Source organism: Actinia tenebrosa, unplaced genomic scaffold (genome assembly GCF_029948245.1).
Source record: "Actinia tenebrosa isolate PJP-AT-01 unplaced genomic scaffold, QUT_ActTen_1.0 PGA_scaffold1__47_contigs__length_23844297, whole genome shotgun sequence".
Classification (NCBI taxonomy): domain Eukaryota; kingdom Metazoa; phylum Cnidaria; class Anthozoa; order Actiniaria; family Actiniidae; genus Actinia; species Actinia tenebrosa.
In genome coordinates, this window is record NW_028292578.1 from 9,151,753 (window position 1) to 9,170,169 (window position 18,417).

The 18,417-nt window shown below is 39.7% G+C and overlaps 3 protein-coding genes across 3 annotated transcripts; all 3 read left to right on the top strand.

The window, feature by feature from the left end:
- The first annotated feature begins 506 nt into the window (after nucleotides 1-506).
- Nucleotides 507-5,084, top strand: LOC116304088 (uncharacterized). The gene is made up of 2 exons (XM_031713742.2): nucleotides 507-1,234; nucleotides 2,242-5,084. Exons 1-2 carry the CDS (start codon nucleotides 768-770, stop codon nucleotides 4,028-4,030), a joined length of 2,256 nt encoding a protein of 751 aa, XP_031569602.2. The 5' UTR covers nucleotides 507-767; the 3' UTR covers nucleotides 4,031-5,084.
- A 942-nt stretch (nucleotides 5,085-6,026) lies between these two features.
- On the top strand, nucleotides 6,027-11,204 carry LOC116304085 (uncharacterized). The gene is made up of 2 exons (XM_031713740.2): nucleotides 6,027-6,745; nucleotides 8,595-11,204. Exons 1-2 carry the CDS (start codon nucleotides 6,291-6,293, stop codon nucleotides 10,339-10,341), a joined length of 2,202 nt encoding a protein of 733 aa, XP_031569600.2. The 5' UTR covers nucleotides 6,027-6,290; the 3' UTR covers nucleotides 10,342-11,204.
- A 131-nt stretch (nucleotides 11,205-11,335) lies between these two features.
- LOC116288282 (uncharacterized) lies at nucleotides 11,336-15,892 on the top strand. Its single transcript, XM_089032894.1, has 3 exons — nucleotides 11,336-11,939; nucleotides 12,243-12,595; nucleotides 12,672-15,892. Exons 2-3 carry the CDS (start codon nucleotides 12,289-12,291, stop codon nucleotides 12,986-12,988), a joined length of 624 nt encoding a protein of 207 aa, XP_088889020.1. The 5' UTR covers nucleotides 11,336-11,939; nucleotides 12,243-12,288; the 3' UTR covers nucleotides 12,989-15,892.
- The last annotated feature ends 2,525 nt before the right edge of the window (nucleotides 15,893-18,417 follow it).

Here is an 18,417-nt window from a genome sequence, read left to right on the forward strand (position 1 = left end):
TACGACGAGAACCTCAACGCATTCCTCGGCGGAAAGAATTCGGAGTATAGTATTTATTCATCGGCTATTCCTATCAATTAAGGGAACTTTAACCGAGTGCGAAAAATTGGGCATCACTAGGATGCAATCGGGTATGATTCCCTATTAAAGTTTTTTTTCAAGGCAATAAAAGTAGAAAATATATTTATTCAATCATCAAATTCAAAGTTTTTTTGGTGATTCCGCGTTTTAGTATTCCGTGCGATTATTCCGAATTCCGGATTCCAGATTCCATATTTTAGGCAAACCCCTCAAAGAGCCGTTTAACCACTTATAGAGATTGATTGTTCTTGAAGCTGGAATACTCCTGTAAACACTCAATGTTTGTGTTCCTCTTTGATCTAACCTAAAAGCGCATTATATTGATCGATCTCAAGTAAATATGCTCTCAATTTTTCTGCATACAAATTATTATCATTGTTAGTATGAAATAATGATGCCATATACCAGCCCATTAGCGTTTTTGGATTCCCTACTCGGGTGTTATGATGAAAAATTGAAAATATTTCAATCAAAAAGATACGTGTTGACTACAAAAACTTTACAGTCTAGTGAAAGCCTAATTCAACTGTCAGTTATTTTGACCCTTACACTACAAGGACGTCTGTGAAGTCCGTAGTAAAATTACTGGGCCTCGATCGCTATTTAATATGCATATCACGAGGTATAAAACTGAAAAGGTGCGCAGTTCAACGCAGTTTTGCTCCTCGTGTTGAGCCGACAACAAGATGGCAACTACTGCCGATCGAGAGGAAGAAGAAAGACTTCAAGAAAGCATTCGAAACAAATGCCTTCACGTTACATTTGGCAAAGGGCGCTTTCGGTTCAATTTTAACCCTGTGGTTACCATAGTCTCTGCCCTTTTGATTTGGGTGTTTGTGATCCTCTGCCTTACAGAGACAGCCATAATATCCGCTGAAATGGTAAAATGGATGAAATGGGTGACCAAAACATGGACATGGTTGTACATAGGAACACAAGATGTGTGGGCTTTCTTCTTGATCTACTTATATTTCAGCAAATACTCCCAAATCAAGCTGGGAAAGGACGACGACAAACCGGAATTTTCTGACTCAACCTACTTTACAATGCTGTTTGCTGCTGGTATCGGAACAGGGATGTTTTTCTATGGCGTGGCGGAACCTGTCTATCACTATGCCCCTGGAGGAGAATGGGGTAACCGTTATCAAGGAAGGTATACATGAACATCGCTGATTAAAACACTTTCATTATTATTATTATTATAAGGATTAGGAAAATGCGTCTCTTTGTTTGATAACCAATACAGAATAAAGTGCATTGAAAATAAAGTGCATTATCCTCAAATTCTACTGAACTGACATCAAATAATGTCAGGAATTATGTTTTTAATTTTTTTCTTTCGTGTTTTTCTTCGTTAAATTTTCTAATTCATGATTTGTTCCTAAAATGTTAATGAATGATGCCAGTATGTCAACAATATCTGAACTCAATAAGAAGAAGTCATTGAACCGTCGCTGTTTGATTTTTTAAATGATCGAGATTAGAGTTGCGTGAAGTCAACGCCTCTAGAAAATATGTAAGCTTTAGAACTGCTTGCTTAGTGACCGAATCAAAGTGGTAATTTCGTGACGTTTTGTATCACTTCATTTAAAGTGCTCTCTTGTTTAAGACTATTGGCCATACCTATGTTGAGGAAAAAACTAAGGTTGAGTTGACATCACAGTGCATTTTGGGGCTGCTGTTTAGGAGATAGCCGGCCATCTTGTCTCCGAAAACAGCCCCACACACGATGAACAGCAATACCAACTTGGAACGGCCAATAGTAGAGCTGGAATATCTTGGCGTAAGGGAAAATTAGATGGATGGATGGGTTGTTTGGATGAGATGAGATGGATGGATGGATGGATTATAGGATGCATGGATGCCTAGTGATTGATGGATGCAGGATCTGCTGTTCAGAATGCTGCACGTATGATGACACTCTTAGTGGTTCAGGATCCAAGACATTTGAATCATATTCATATAGAGCGCACACGATGTAGTAAATCTATGCAATAAAATCAAAATTGCAACTGTAATACTGGCAAATAATAGCTATTTAGTGTCGACCAAAACTTGTCATCACTCAACCAGAACTTTCAGAAAGCGGGAGGAAGGAAGGAATTAATAGATAGGGTAAATGAACAAATCGCTCGTAAACATTCTGACTATTAATTTCAGATACTCTGACAACCAAAAGGCTCAAGATGCCATAAACCTGACCATCTTCCATTGGGGCGTACATGGTTGGATAGTCTACGACCTGGTCGCTCTAGTCCTCGGCTTCCTCACCTTCCGTAGAGGCTTGCCTATGACAATGAGATCGTGCTTCTATCCACTGATTGGTGACAAGGTTTTTGGGATTTTCGGCGACGTGATTGACATCCTGACTGTCGTGTGCACCATGTTCGGCGTATGTACCAGCCTGGGTATCGGCGTCTTGTTGATCAACAGTGGTGTACATCGATTGAATGACAACATAGGGGTAAACAAGAATAACCAAATCATCCTGATTTGGGGCATCACTATATTGGCAACACTCTCCGTGGTTAGCGGTCTGAAGGTTGGGATCCGCCGTTTGAGTGAGATTTGTTTTACCCTTGGGATGTTCCTTTGGTTCTATGTGTTATTCGCAGATGACACTTGGTACCTTCTGAATGTCTTTGTCCAGTCTCTTGGTTATTATCTGCAGTGGCTGGTGCAGCTGGGCTTCCACACCGATGCCTTTGCACAGCTTGGAGACGCTCCTGACAAGAAACAAGCACCAGGATGGATGAATAGCTGGACAGTATTCTACTGGGGATGGTGGATCGCTTGGGCGCCTCTTGTTGGTATATTTATCGCCAAGATTTCCAGAGGGCGTACCATTCGATCGTTCATCACCTACACCCTCACTATCCCAGTCGTGTATTGCCTGATGTGGTTTTCTGTGTTCGGTGGCGCAGGTCTACGTATGGAAAGAGCAGCACAGAATGCCAATTTAACTTGTGGTGTGAATGCCACGCAAACAGATGGAACCCTGTACCGTCTGTCGTGCCGATCAAACGGAGGAGACATGTGGTTCGATGTTATCTTACAATATGGTGGAAGTGCAGAATTCCTGTCCGGGATATCCTTGGTTTCGATGGTTCTCTACTTTGTGACCAGCTCAGACAGTGGTTCTCTTGTAATCGATAGCGTTACGTCCAACGGTCACCCAGATCCACCGGTCATTCAAAGGATTTTCTGGGCGTTGACCGAAGGAGCAGCCGCAACAGCACTGGTCGCCGCCGGCAGCAGAAAAGCCATGGACGCCTTGCAAGCTGTCTCCATCTGCTCTGGGCTTATCTATACATTGGTCGTCAACTTCGTATGTGTTGCGCTATGGAGGACGCTTAAGATAGAAGCGGGTGACATGGATCCTAATGGACCCCATTTCAGTACCGGTCTGTTAGATTACATTTATAACCTAACCTCCTGTAAAGCGTTTGGGCGTTTAATACTGGCTGTGTTTGCTCCCTGGTGGTCAGCTGGTAACGCCGCAGGAAAGCTGTCCCAATACAAGTGCATTGTGGCCATGGTTTTTGTGGCTTTGCCGTTTTATACCTGGATTATGCTGGAAATTTTCCAAGTTTTTGATAAGACCTGTATGTATATCGGCTGGGCCATCTACATGGGGTTCGTGGCGTACGGTACGGGTATTCGAGCTTCGATAAGAGAAAAGTTCCATATTGATGGTAACCTCGTCGAAGACATGTTTGCTATGATGTTGGTGTATCCATTGGCTGTACTACAGATGGAGGACCACATGAACAAGAACATCTACGAGTTGGAGGTCAAGAGGGAAGAAAATGGAGCTCCCAATGAAGTTATTATCAACTTGAACGTTGTTCGTCGTAAGTCTGGGGTTGAAGATCAGAATTCGGGAGCAGAAAAGGTAAAAAATGGACGAGAACCAGCTGAAAACTACCGTTTATCCACATTTATGTAATCCAATAAATAAACACTGTGTTAGTCTTGTCTTCAGATGTCGACGATGTTCTGAACACTGAGCATGCGCCACCCTCCCACCAAAGACCGCTGACTCAAGATGGACTTTACTCCAAATAGTTAATCAAGAATATAATCTAATAATAAAATGCAGTAGAATTCTTTTAGTTAGTTTAGTCAGTAAAACAATGATTAAGCAGCTGAATTTAGTTAGGTAAGATATATAAGAATATATAAAAAGTTATAAACTAGCAACTGGTTAGGACGACATTGAGAGTGTATTTTCCTATATTTCATATTGTAGCAACTAGTGTTCCAGTTGAGACATAAAGATGTTTTAATATTTATGGTTTTACGAGCACCTATTTAACCATTTTCTTAACCAATTACTAAAAAATCAGTGCATATTCAATTTTTTGGTAACATTAATTTTTACAAGTTAAAAATGTATCGATTTATTATTTATACCGGCATTTTTAATAACAAGACTAATTTGCATAACAAGAAGATCCCATAATGCACTGTGTATGTTAAACCAATCCAAGGCATTTGTCGCAGTTGAAAAAAAACCATATGGACAACGGTATTCTTGTGAAAGTAGGAGGACGCTCCACGCCGTTTGGGTTGGGTGGAAAGATCGTTACTAAGAGAAACTGCGACAAATGCCTTGGATTGGTTTAACATACGCGGCGCGGCAGCCATGTTGACTTGAACAATAGATTTTTCCACGCGTAGCTTCGCATTCAAGTGCTTGAGAATACATTTATGCGAGTGAAACAGAAGTTTTTATTCTCATGAGAATAAACATGGCTGATTCGTGTTGGTATAGACCCTTCCCAAAAACTTTTTGGATGCGCAAAACGCATAAAATTGCAAACAAAAAACAAAAAACAAATCACGCTTTTTCTTGATGGAATTCGTTGCATTTCTTTCGTATTTCCATTTTAGCCTTGCATCCATGGTAATTTTGTGAAAAGTCCTTTTTAAAAATGTAAATAATTAAATACAGTGATACGTAGGTAACATTAAAGAGGAATATCGAAAAGTGAAGTTTCTTTTACGTTGATTGGAGCTTTCTTTTCGTGTTTAAGATTAAACTGTAATTCTCAATCTGTCTGATGATGGACCAAGGGCCCGAAAGCATGAAAAAATACAATTCCACTGACGCTATAAGCATTTTATTGACAGGCTTTTTCTGCCCTCCGTTTGGACTAGCCATTCGTTCAGCCCTTATCAAAGGGAAAGAACAAACAACCTCTGCTCACTCACAGGGTTTACTGAGGTAAAAGAAATATAGTCCCCGCCGCAGTCGTCATGGGCCCTCTGATTATCAGTGGTCAATCCTGTGGAAAGGAATGTAGTGTTCGAGTGATGGCACCTAAAACAACAAAAGAGAAAAGGGAACGACAAGGCACCCAGGGCATAGTTAAATCAGTTGGGGGTCTTTTGGTTGATGAGAGAGTGTGGCTCGTTATATTATCGAACGTCTTTACCTCATTATAGATTATAAAGCAATCATCTGATCAAAAATTAAATCATTCTATTATTTAATTATTTTATTTTGAAAGACTTAGAAAAGCTTCATGTTGTCCGCTATGAACGGTTTAGTGAAACAGTGAAATATTTGACGACCATCACGTGGCACCCTCTTGGCCAATGAGAAGAAAGAGAAATTGGACTTTGAAACTTGATATAATGTTTTATTCGCTAATAACATGATACAGTATATATGAATCCTTTTTTTATTGAACACCACAGCTATTTTTGCTACTGTGGAAGGTAATTTTTTATCCGTTATGACGTGAATTTATAAACAACTATGATCTTGGTGATAACTTCCTAGATATTAGAAAAATGTTAGGAAAGTAGATTTAAAGCGAGTATTATACAAGACCCCCTGTTGTTTTTAATTACTTTGACCTTACCGTTTTTTAATCAATTATGATGCACCAAAGAAAAGAAGAAAAAAAAAAAAAAAAAAAAACGCAAACAAACTTGAGCGATGCTTCGGTATAGGATTTTTTATCGATTCATTGCAAATATTCTTTTGACGCTCGATTATTGTAAGATTACTAGCAATAATTTAGCAAAAAAGGTGTTGTAGGCGTATCCAATCAGTCAAGAGAACAGTTTCATCCTCTATGCACCAACCAATTGCATCTCGAGGATTTTACGATACCCAGCGAACTAAAACGTATTAAATCTAGTTAGAGTGCACGTCAATTCATCCTGTTATGCTTGTTGCATAACTATCAGTGACAATGGCAGATTTTGACGAAGATGATACCATACGAAACAAGTGTCGCAATGTTAAATTCAAAATATTTCGTCTTTTTCGAATAGAAATCAATCCTGTAGTGACCTTTGTATCTGCTATTCTAATCTGGGGTTTCGTTATTTACTGTCTTCGATGGACAGGCCAAGCTGGTGAGGTATTACCAACATGGAAAAATTGGATAACTCAAACTTGGACATGGCTGTACATCGGAAACCAAGACGCATGGGCAGTATTCATCCTCTACCTGCTCTTCTCCAAGTATGGCAAGCTAAAGCTCGGCAAGCCCAATGATAAACCAGAGTACGGTGACGCTACTTACTTCACTATGCTGTTCGCTGCTGGCATTGGTGTTGGACTGTTCTACTTTGGTGTCGCAGAACCAATCTATCACTACCATCCCAGTCATAAAACGGACTATGGAAACCGTTATCAAGGAAGGTATGCCTGTCAATAAATTCCTTTATAAATGTTTAGGAATGCTCCCTGAGTGAATAAGGAATGTAGCTTTGAATTAAATTAGTGTCACCTGACTTCTTAACCATTTTGTGTTAATTGATAAAGAAGCCGCTTTTAAAGCTCAAGATCTAGAAGAGACACTTTCACTAATTTATCTTGAAAAAATGAATAATGCCTTTTCTAGCTGCAGTTAATACTGTCTACTATCAGACGTTTGTATTCTGAATAATTTATTTTTTAGATGCCAAAATTAAGTCACTCAACCGTAAGTAAGTTCGAAATTCTATTTTAAAGAATTGTTCAAGTTTGTTAAGTTATCACTTATAAGCACAGTTTTTGTTTACAGTAAAGTAAAGTAAAAAAAGTAACAAAAAGTTGTTTTAAGTCAAGATTATGTTGATGTAGTACCACCAACGATTACTATCATACGTTTGTATTCTGAATAAAGATGCCAAAATTAAGTCATTCAACCATAAGTAAGTTCTAATTTCTATGCCAAAGAATTAATCAGTTTTTTAGGTTATCACTGATTATAAACAGTTTTCTGTCCATAGTAAAACGAAGTGTGTCAGTGTAATGAAACTAATTAAATTGTTTTAAGTTTGTCAAGATTGTGTTGATAGATATCACCAACGATATACAAATATTCCGAATGAATAAACCTAATCTTTATTACAACTAAACACTAAAAACTATTTTTGGAAGCCATAAGGATACCATTCAAAAATAAACATGTGAGTTGAGCGTTGTGTTGAAGTGGTAGTTTGTGAGTGAAAAGTGTCCCCAATTAGTGCGAGAGCGCTAGAACGACTAAATACTCTGAATAAAGTAATTTATTTATTTGTATTTTATTCATTTGTAGAAAAGATGTTAAACTTTAAAAAGAAGAAAGGTTCAACTGTAAAAAGCGGCCAAAACGTACGATTATATTCTAAGAAACCTTCTATCAATCAATCTTTAATTCTTATTTAAGCTTTTTTTTTTTTTTAATTCTTATGCAAGCATTGATGACGTCATGCTTAGAAAGTTTTATTAACTTAGTATAACATTTGTACGTATCTTATAAATCCAAGGCACTTGATTAAAAAAAAGATGTTTGAGTTTTGAAGATAACGGAACTTGTAAAACAAATAGACTTAAGTCTTAAGACTTAAGTTGATTCGTGAATTTTTTAAATGACCATCGGATTAACACTCTTCAGTTCTAGTAGAGTAACTTTTGATAAATGTCTAACTATCTTCGATTGAAATAACCCTTAAACCATAATTTGTGTTTAAGAATTTCATACCAATTCTAGTGGAATTAAAAAGAAGGGATCAGAAGAAAGACTAAAATTTTAGCGCATTTCCAACTGAAATTGTTATACGTGACTCGGTATTATTGAGTTCCATAGATTATGCAGGACTGGATTTGCATTAACGATTATGTGTTTGCCTACCCACACGCATGATAGAGTATTTATGCAGTAATTATGCAATTTGGTTTATAACGATATGCTGATTCGCACGTCTAATTAGTGTGTGAGTGCCATAATCGTGACCTGTTCAACGGGAGAATAATTATTTCTGATTAATAGATATCGATAAACATGACAAAAGAAGAGCCATTTTATGAGTAACCTCAGAAAAATGAGAAATTGATGGCCCTTCACGTAGTCCTTGAAGTGGCATGGGGGTCTCAGTCTGAAGTAGCGCGCGGTTATTATGATGACACAACTCAGTGAATGTGAAGTGCGCCACCAGAGAGCCCTTTCGCAGACTATAGAATGATAAAAAAACTGAATAACAAAAAACGCAACGATAACTATATCCTCTATTTCTTGTTCACGTAGGTATTCAGATAACCAGCGTGCACAAGATGCCTTAAATGTGACTATTTTCCACTGGGGTATACATGCATGGGTGGTCTATGCTCTCGTTGGACTCATCCTCGGATATTTATCCCACTGTAAAGGCATGCCCATGACCATGAGATCATGTTTCCATCCTCTTCTTGGTGACAAAATCTTTGGTACACTTGGTGACTTCATCGACATCCTGGCCGTTGTCTGCACCATGCTTGGTGTTTGCACTAGTCTTGGTCTCGGGGTCGTACAACTTAATAGTGGTTTCAACCGCATGAATAACAACATTACTCAGAGCAAAGAAACCCAAGTTATCATCATCTGGTGCATCACTGCCTTGGCCACTGCATCTGTTATCAGTGGCCTCAAACTGGGTATTCGTCGTCTGAGCGAGCTCTGTTTCTCTATTGGCATGTTACTGTGGTTTGTGGTCTTCTTCTACGATGACACTTGGTACATTCTGAACGTCTCCGTGCAAACCCTTGGCTACTACATGCAGCAGCTTGTGCAGCTGGGCTTCCATACCGATGCCTTTGCACAGCCTGGAGACGCTCCTGACAAGAAGCAAGCACCACAATGGATGAACGACTGGACCATCTTCTACTGGGGATGGTGGGTCGCTTGGTCACCTTTCGTTGGTACCTTCATTGCAAGAATATCCCGTGGACGTACCATTAGAGAGTTCATCATGTACACTCTGACACTCCCCACAATATATTCTCTGCTGTGGTTCTCTGTATTTGGTGGTGCAGGTCTACGCATGGAGCGAGCAGCAGCCAATGCAAATATCACTTGCAACTCTCCACTGGGTGGATGGAATTCGACTGAGTCCCTTGGAGGTCTGTACCGGCTCTCCTGCCGTCCTTCTGTCAACATGTGGTTTGACCTGATGGACCAATATGGCGGTCTTGGGGATTTCCTGTCAGGCATGTCCATCGTGGGTTTAATCCTGTACTTCGTGACCAGCTCAGACAGTGGTTCTCTGGTGATTGACAGCTTATCAGCCAATGGCCATCCAGATCCACCGGTACTTCAAAGGATCTTCTGGGCACTGACCGAAGGAGCAACTGCTACAGCTCTTCTCTGGACAGGTGGTACCAAGGCTCTTTCTGCTCTCCAAGCAGTTTCTATTGTCTCTGGACTCTTCCTCACGGTATTACTCAACTTTATCTGTGTTGCTTTGTGGAGGATTTTGAAGACCGACGTTGGTGACCTAGATCCAAATGGACCACAGTTCACTATGGGGCTACTAGATATCTTCTACCGTCCCTCTTGCAAGCTATTTGCCAGACTTGTCGTAGCAATCTTTGCTCCATGGTGGCCATTGGGTAATGCTACAGGAAAGTTGTACGGCTCTAACCGTTATGTCTCAATGGTGTCCTTGGCTATTCCTTTCTATGGCTGGATCATTCTAGAGATCCTACAGGTGCTTGAGCCTGGTTTGGCGTACGTGGGCTGGGCTGTATTGTTCGGCTTCTTTGCGCTAGCCACTGGTACTCGCGCTTACATGAGAGAGAAGTACAACATCCTGGGTAACCTTGCTGAAGATTTCTTTTCTGTGATGTTGGTTTACCCGCTAGCAGCCTTGCAGATGGACGAGCAGATGAGAGGTGGGCAATTTCATCATGATGAGAAATTTAACGCCGCAGAAACCAACATGGCGCTTGACGAAATGGAAAAGAACCCTGATGCCTTGAACGGTACATACAAGAGAAAATCATCCGTCGTGTCTTGAGTGACGTTTCACGCGATAACCGTTCCAATAGAACATTTACCATTTTAACATTGCAATGCTTTTTGAGACTTTTGAGGGGACGAAAATCTTTGAATCTTGGAATTACGTCTCCTAAAAGTCCCACAATGCACTGAAATGCCAACTTGACCCAGTTTTCCCCTCAACCTTGGAATGGCTAATTCACTATTATCACGTACTACTACAAATATTATTAACTGCACTTTATATTGATAATAACTATTTGTCCTTGCTGTGGGCGCAACAAACTAGGTTTTGACGTCAATCAAGGCGTTTTTAAGATATACCCTCTTAAAGATGAATTGTATGAAATATTTCATTCAAGTGCACTTAGATTTTCAGTTTTTTTTAAGTTGGTAATTTGTAATATTTATGCCTATAGAATCAGGATGCTTTGCGGCCAACCCGATTATTGGAATCAGAAATCAGGAATTGTACAAGAGTTATTTGAGATTCCTGTTTCAGAAATCAGAAAACTGACTTTTCGGCACTGCCTAGGTGTATTGCATGGGCGAAAATACAAGTTTGAAGGAGAGAATGCAGGATTTTGGATTTCCGTTTCCCGAATCAGAAATCGCATTTCTGTTTTCTGAATCACGAATCAGAAATCACAATCTCGCTGACATACGACAAAACACCACGTGTAGGGGAGGGGTGACCACTCGAAAATACTCTTACTTCCGGTATCATTATCTGCGCTCTATCACCCCACCCCCTCCCCCCTAGTCCAATAGTTGTCGCTGTTATTGAACTTCCGCTAAGACAAACATTGAACCGTGATCCCCTGGGTAGTATATTACTGTAAAATTGTTTCAAACTTATAAATTCAAACTTAGCTAAAAAGATCTCAGTTGTTCTGTCAGTGATTACGACAAAAAATGAGCTTAATTGATTCCCTCAATGTCCAAGACGAAGTTAGACAGATTCTCGATGCTGGAGGATTCTTACGGGACGTGGAAAGGTATTTAAAAGAGAGTTATCCTAACATTTCTCGAGGACTTTCTAGAAGAAGTGTACGGCGGTATTGCCAAGTCAACGGCCTACGTAGATTCTGTGCGGAAAAGTTGGATAGTAATGCCAAAGAAAATTTTATAAAAAGGGCAGTTAGCGAGGTAAGCTGTTATTGATTTAGAAGTGATTTACGTGATAACCAATATTTTTTCGCAAGTAGCCCGAGGGGCTATGCGTATGCTCATATGATTTTAATTTTAGTAGCTATGGGCGGAAGCACTGAATCGATTATTAATATTTCAGGTTGGTCCCAGTTACGGTTCTTTAACGCTCCAAGGATATCTTAGGACTAAGGGCGTTCAAGTATCTGTGAGAACTATTAACAGAGTTTTAAAAGAATCCAATCCAACTGCTTTTGAAGCAAGAAAACGTGATATACTAGATAGGACAAACCCTGTACCGTACTATGCTCCGCGGTTTGGATATAAAGGTCACATTGATCAAAACGAGAAGCTGATACGTTATGGCGTCTTACATGCTGTATTGAGAGATGGCTATAGTGGCTATATTGAGAATTGGATTACTTTGCCTTCCAAAAATCCAATCAAGTTGTACAGTCAGTTCTACAGGTATGTATCTTTTTTCCACACAATATACATGCATACTTTATTGCATACCGTAATGAGTGGTTATCATCATCATGATTATTACTATTATGGTTATTATATAGGTGAATGGGGTGTGAGTAGATTGGATTGTTGAAGTATCAAGAGGATGCTTTGTGCTGCTGTCTTTCTAGCTAACAGTCCTTTCCTATATACATTTATTAATGAGTTATAATTTTTTAAGCTACTGTAACAGCCAATCCGGTTCTAGATATATCCGCCACTGTACATGCCTAATTAACAAATATATCCGGTTATTTTCTTTAGACCGGTTCTCGTAAACACTGGCATTTTTGATCAGCTGCGAGTCGATATGGGTAAAGAGTGGATTCTAATACTCTTTATTCAAGAACTTCTTAAAAGGCAAAGACAGAACCAAGACAGAGCTGCACACATGAAAACTACTTCAAAAAGGAACTTAACCATTGAAAGGGTGTGGCCAGAAGTAAATACAAGAGTGAACTACCCAATAAAAAGGATTCTTGTAGATTTGGAGGAAAGAGGTGTTATTGACATGACTAATGAACATGTGATGTTTTGTGTGTCGTGGTTTACCTGCGAGGTTGCCAAAGTAGGAATGGAGAGATTCGTAGCGTCATGGAACTCGCATAAGATTAAGGGTACTTAGTTTACACTCGATTTTTTTCCATAAATATCGTGTGGATTTTATAGTAACTATATGTTTTTTCCTTACAGGTAAAGCTGGAAATGGGATTCCTTCTCACAGAAGACAGCAGACCAATTTTTTGAGTCTACTTCGAGAGTGTCATGTTCCTAACGAAGAAACTGCCGTGGCATTGTTTGAAGCTCAAGGTGGAAAGCTTCAGCGACAGTGGAGAGTTGGCGTTGATCAATTGTCCAGTAACAAACCTCAACAACAGATGAGAGAACGTCTTTTCAACCGAAAGTATTCATTTGAGAATATCTTCACAGAAGTTGTTAGGGGAAATCCCAGGCCATTCAAAAGAGGACTAAAATATTTCATGAAACTTACATCGGCCTTAGCTTCGTAGACCACTGAGAATAATCATATTTCTCAGTATATTTTTTCTGCCCTTAATACCATGACCATCTTTAAAAACATTGCAAGGTCAAATCCGGTTTGAATAGCGCTTTCTAGTCAAACTACGAAGACTCAGATGCCCGTGCTGTGAAGTTAAAATGCCCTCTATATACAGAAAATGGATGGACATTTGATGCGCCTGCAATGGTTTGGATGAAATTGATGCCTCCCCCCTAAAAAACCCCATAAATTATGAACGGTCCCTAATTCATAGATTAATACATATTTTGACAACATATTTTGTAAAAATCTTAATCATGAAGGCTTTTATTCAAGCTGTGAGACTACATATAACATCTTACACTGCACTATAACTGATGACCATTATCGGCCTATCAAGCAATGCCAGATACCAGAAAATAACCAACCTCGTTCAGTCTGATCTCGGTGTACAACTCAGACCTGTATTTGTCTCCTTTTCACATAAACAAATGTTTATGTAAGTGTTCAATAGTCTTGGTTTTTATACGTTCTTATAGCATCACATAACATTTCCATATATAGAGAGATATTTTACAGTAAAACTTTGCAAGTGAATATATTAGAAAAACAACTACTTATTAACTGTCAAACTAAACTCAATTAGTAGACAAGACGAACGTCCCATCAATGCGTTTCTGTGTTTTCCGACAAAACCTACTGCGCCGCGACAGAAAAATCATTAGAAGACACGGGGTTTAAGAACGGCTAGAAATAATAGCTAAGCAAAGGATTCGCAATACAACTTCTATCTCCTTTTAAACACAAAAAAGCAAAAGTTTGAATGTTTCAATCGCTGTCTTGTTGCCCTGTTTCTTCCGGAATTATAGCTACTTTGTTCGATAGCTCCTGCATTCAAGAGAGCAAGACTGGATACATTGGCCCGCGCCTTTTTTTACACAGAGGGCATGTGTTATCATCTCTTGCAACCAGTTCGTTGACGCAACGTTGGCAGAATACGCTGTTGCAGCAGGCTACCGCATGCGGGATTTCATCTTTTGTCACCTCGCAACAAATTGGGCATTTGAGGATATCTCTAGTGAAGACAGCTATATTTTTGTATACATTTTCTGAGCCCTTGGAGATGAAGACTTCTACTTTGTCTACCTTTTTCTCGATGCGCTCTATCTGTGTAGATATTATATCCAATGATTCACTAATTTTAGCTCCTAATGATGAGAAGTCGGTGCCAGTTGAACTTTGCTGTTCGTGGTGTCTGAATCCCTCTGCACCACAAATATTTTCCTTGTTCCTGACCAGTATTTTCCTGAAATCAACGCAGAATTTTACTAATTGATTTAGCCCTGACTTTGTAATGTAATGAGCAATGCACGTAAACAAAGATAACTATGTCTTTTCAGCTAGTAAATAATAATAAATAGAAGAACAAATGACAAAGAACTGTAATAAGAAATATATATACTAGATAAATAAATATCCGCAGAAGCACCATTTTCCCGCCAAATCCCATACGAATTAATTAAATGTTGGTACTCGGGATTTTAGTAAAAGATCATAAATAAGATAATGACTGTTTTGACCAATCAGGGACAACTCTTCTCACGCCTGAAATTGACAACGTCTTTTCATTTCAACGCTGAAGTTACTAGTATTAAGGTGAAAGTTTGATTTGCTCAGATAGCAGCAATGTTTGCATCTCATAGAATAAAAAATCTAAATAACGGCATCCAGGAATAACTTTAGAAACAATAAAATAAGCATTTGAATAATCACAATGAAAACTGGCTATATATTGAGCTTACCTACTCTTCCTGGGGAGTCTTGTATTTCTAAGTAATCACTGTCATACAAAGCGATATAACGTGGGTTGATGTTTAACTCTCTGCCAATTTCCTCCTTGACTGTTGAACATGTAGTTGTAGAATAACATTTAATCAAAATGTTTTTCAACGGTACGATTTTCTGTTTTATCAACTCTCCCACGGTTATTTTAAAAAACCAGGACTCGATTCCCGAAGGGCCTGGTTTAGGCTGGGTTCCGGGAACAGATCTGGGACCTTTTCCCTTAGAGGATCTCTTTTTCTGTTTCTTGTTTTTGGTACTTGTAGCCATTTGATATGCAGTCCTAAAATCGTCCGAACTTTCGGCAGAAGAGTCACTTTTTGACAATGTGCGTTTTGCAGCTCCCACCTCCACGACGTAGAAGCTGCAGCTTTCGAGAGTTGGAAAAGCTCCATTCTCGTCAGGGAAAATGTGAGTGTCTGTGGGATCTCTAAGCCAACATGGGCACGCGGAATTAATACCAAATATTGAATATAAAGCTGAAAGTGTTACGTTTGTCGTAGCTACTGTTTTGTATTCTGCTTTGTATTTTAAATCACAGTCATCCATGATCGCTACTATTCTTAAATTGCACCACCCACTGTAGCAGTCGTAACAAACGAAGACGACAAAAAGTATTTGAACTTTTTCATGTGGTTGGTAATCACGTGACATATATTCCTCTCTGGGGAAGGTGGGGTGGGGTGATAGAGCGCAGATAATGATACCGGAAGTAAGAGTATTTTCGAGTGGTCACCCCTCCCCTACACGTGGTGTTTTGTCGTATGTCAGCGAGATTGTGATTTCTGATTCGTGATTCAGAAAACAGAAATGCGATTTCTGATTCGGGAAACGGAAATCCAAAATCCTGCATTCTCTCCTTCAAACTTGTATTTTCGCCCATGCAATACACCTAGGCAGTGCCGAAAAGTCAGTTTTCTGATTTCTGAAACAGGAATCTCAAATAACTCTTGTACAATTCCTGATTTCTGATTCCAATAATCGGGTTGGCCGCAAAGCATCCTGATTGTATATAGCTATTTACGAATGAGTAACTGCAATACGATACTCATGTGATAAAGTAAATAGTGGAGTTAAGTACGTATTCAAATTTTAGTTTTCTTAAGTTGGTAGTTTGTAATATTTTATGCCTATATAAATATTCATGAATGAGTAAATGCAGTTTACATTATTCATATGATTAAATGAATATTGGAGTGTACTAGTGTTCGTTCTTATACCTGCAATATAAGTAGAATTGCATTTTTACCATTCAATAAAACAAATAGTCATGTTAATAATTGTTCACTTTGACTAAACTACCATTCAGCTGCTCGCGAGTAAGAGAGACTGTCTAATGTATGGAAGGAAATGAGTTAGAAAGATGGAAAGAAGTTCTGGGTCATCTTTAAGGCCGTTTTTAGACGTTTTACAAATGTAACAAACGTTGGGTAGATAAGTGAGGGGGGGAGATAGGTGGGGGGGGGGGGGGGGGAATGGAGTGCAATAGAGTTCGAAATAAATTCTGGGTAATTTTTGGTCCAAAGTTAATGCTTGTCATCACTGAATATTCTAAACATTACTTGAACCTAATTGGTTGAACAGGGGACGTTACATACTGGTTCAATTAAGAGGAAGAATTTGATACTGCATGCTTTTCTGCTTCGATAACGGTCTGAAGATATAAAGGATTTTTGATAAACAGGGTTGGGTACCCGGGTGCTAGATTTAATATTAAGGAAAAGTTTGGTAAAGATTGCGCTTATTTCAAAAGTTCTGAATGATGTTTCAGTAATAATGTTATACTACGTCGGTGCGCAAGAATCCAGGAAGCATCTGCAGATGCTGATAAAGTAAGTTTTATTTAAGGTAATATTAAACATAATTTGGACGTGAAAAACTCGACATATCAACTTGTTTGGTATCTTTACTAATGCACAGAAGTAATGAACACTCAAATGGCATTTATATTTGATTGGACAATAGTCTCCTTCACGGTTCCCCGCGCCATCTTGAAAGGTAGCCGTGCCTTTGCATTGAAGCGAGACGAACGGTGAGCTTGCAATGATAAAGACCTTTTTTAACACCTTGGACAATTATTCACAGGTCCCTATCATTGCAAGTTCACTGTTCGTCTCGCTTCGATGCAAAGGCCCGGATACCTTTCAAGATGGCGCAGGGAACCGTGAAGGGGTCTATTATCTTGAATCTCAATTTTCTATTGGTTAATTAGACAGCATACCATTAGGTTTCTTGATATTTTTTTGGGTATCTACATTTCTTGGCTCATACAAATTCTAATGATACATATATTTTCTAATGCTTTCTCTTTATTGTCAGTTATATTTCATACACGTTCTAACAGAGCTTTTTAGTTTGCGCTTATCTTAAATATGTTTTAAGAGTGTTACAACTTTTCTGCTTGGTTATATTGATTCTTATTACATGCACCATTGATTTCCTGGGTGATTTTATCGGACAAGGTATCCAGGGTGTATGTAGACGCACCGATCTCAGTATTAGGTCTTGGATGGTCGCCCATTTCCTCTTCCATCTGTAATGCTGCCAATGGATAGAGCAAGAGGACCGCAAAGAAATCTTCTGCAAGGTTACCAATGATTTCATACTGATCTCGGATCTGCGAACGAACACCAGCCGCAAATACAACAAAGCCGAACAGTACAGCCCAGCCCACGTACGCCAAGCCAATCTCGAGCACTTGGAGGATCTCTAGAATGACCCAGCCATAGAAAGGAATAGCCATGATTACCATAGCAAAATAGCGGTAGGAAATGGAGCCGCCTAACTTCCCAGCAGCTCTCCCAATTGGCCACCATGGAGCAAAGATTGCTACGATAAGCCTGGCAAATAGCTTGTAAGAGGGATGGTAGAAGATATCTAGTAGCCCCATAGTGAACTGTGGTCCATTTGGATCTAGGTCACCAACTTCGATCTTCAAAAGCCTCCACAAAGCAATACAGACAAAGTTGAGTAATACCGTGAGGAAGAGCCCGGAACAAATAGAAACTGCTTGGAGAGCTGAAAGAGCCTTGGTACCACCTGTCCAGAGAAGAGCTGTAGCAGTTGCTCCTTCGGTCAGCGCCCAGAAGATCCTTTGAAGTACCGGTGGATCTGGATGGCCATTGGCTGATAAGCTGTCAATCACCAGAGAACCACTGTCTGAGCTGGTCACAAAGTACAGGATTAAACCCACGATGGACATGCCGGACAGGAAATCCCCAAGACCGCCATATTGGTCCATCAGGTCAAACCACATGTTGACAGAAGGACGGCAGGAGAGCCGGTACAGACCTCCAAGGGACTCCGTCGAATTCCATCCACCCAGTGGAGAGTTGCAAGTGATATTTGCATTGGCTGCTGCTCGCTCCATGCGTAGGCCTGCACCACCAAATACAGAGAACCACAGCAGAGAATATATTGTAGGGAGTGTCAGAGTGTACATGATGAACTCTCTAATGGTACGTCCACGGGATATTCTTGCAACGAAGGTACCAACGAAAGGTGACCAAGCGATCCACCATCCCCAGTAGAAGATGGTCCAGTCGTTCATCCATTGTGGTGCTTGCTTCTTGTCAGGAGCGTCTCCAGGCTGTGCAA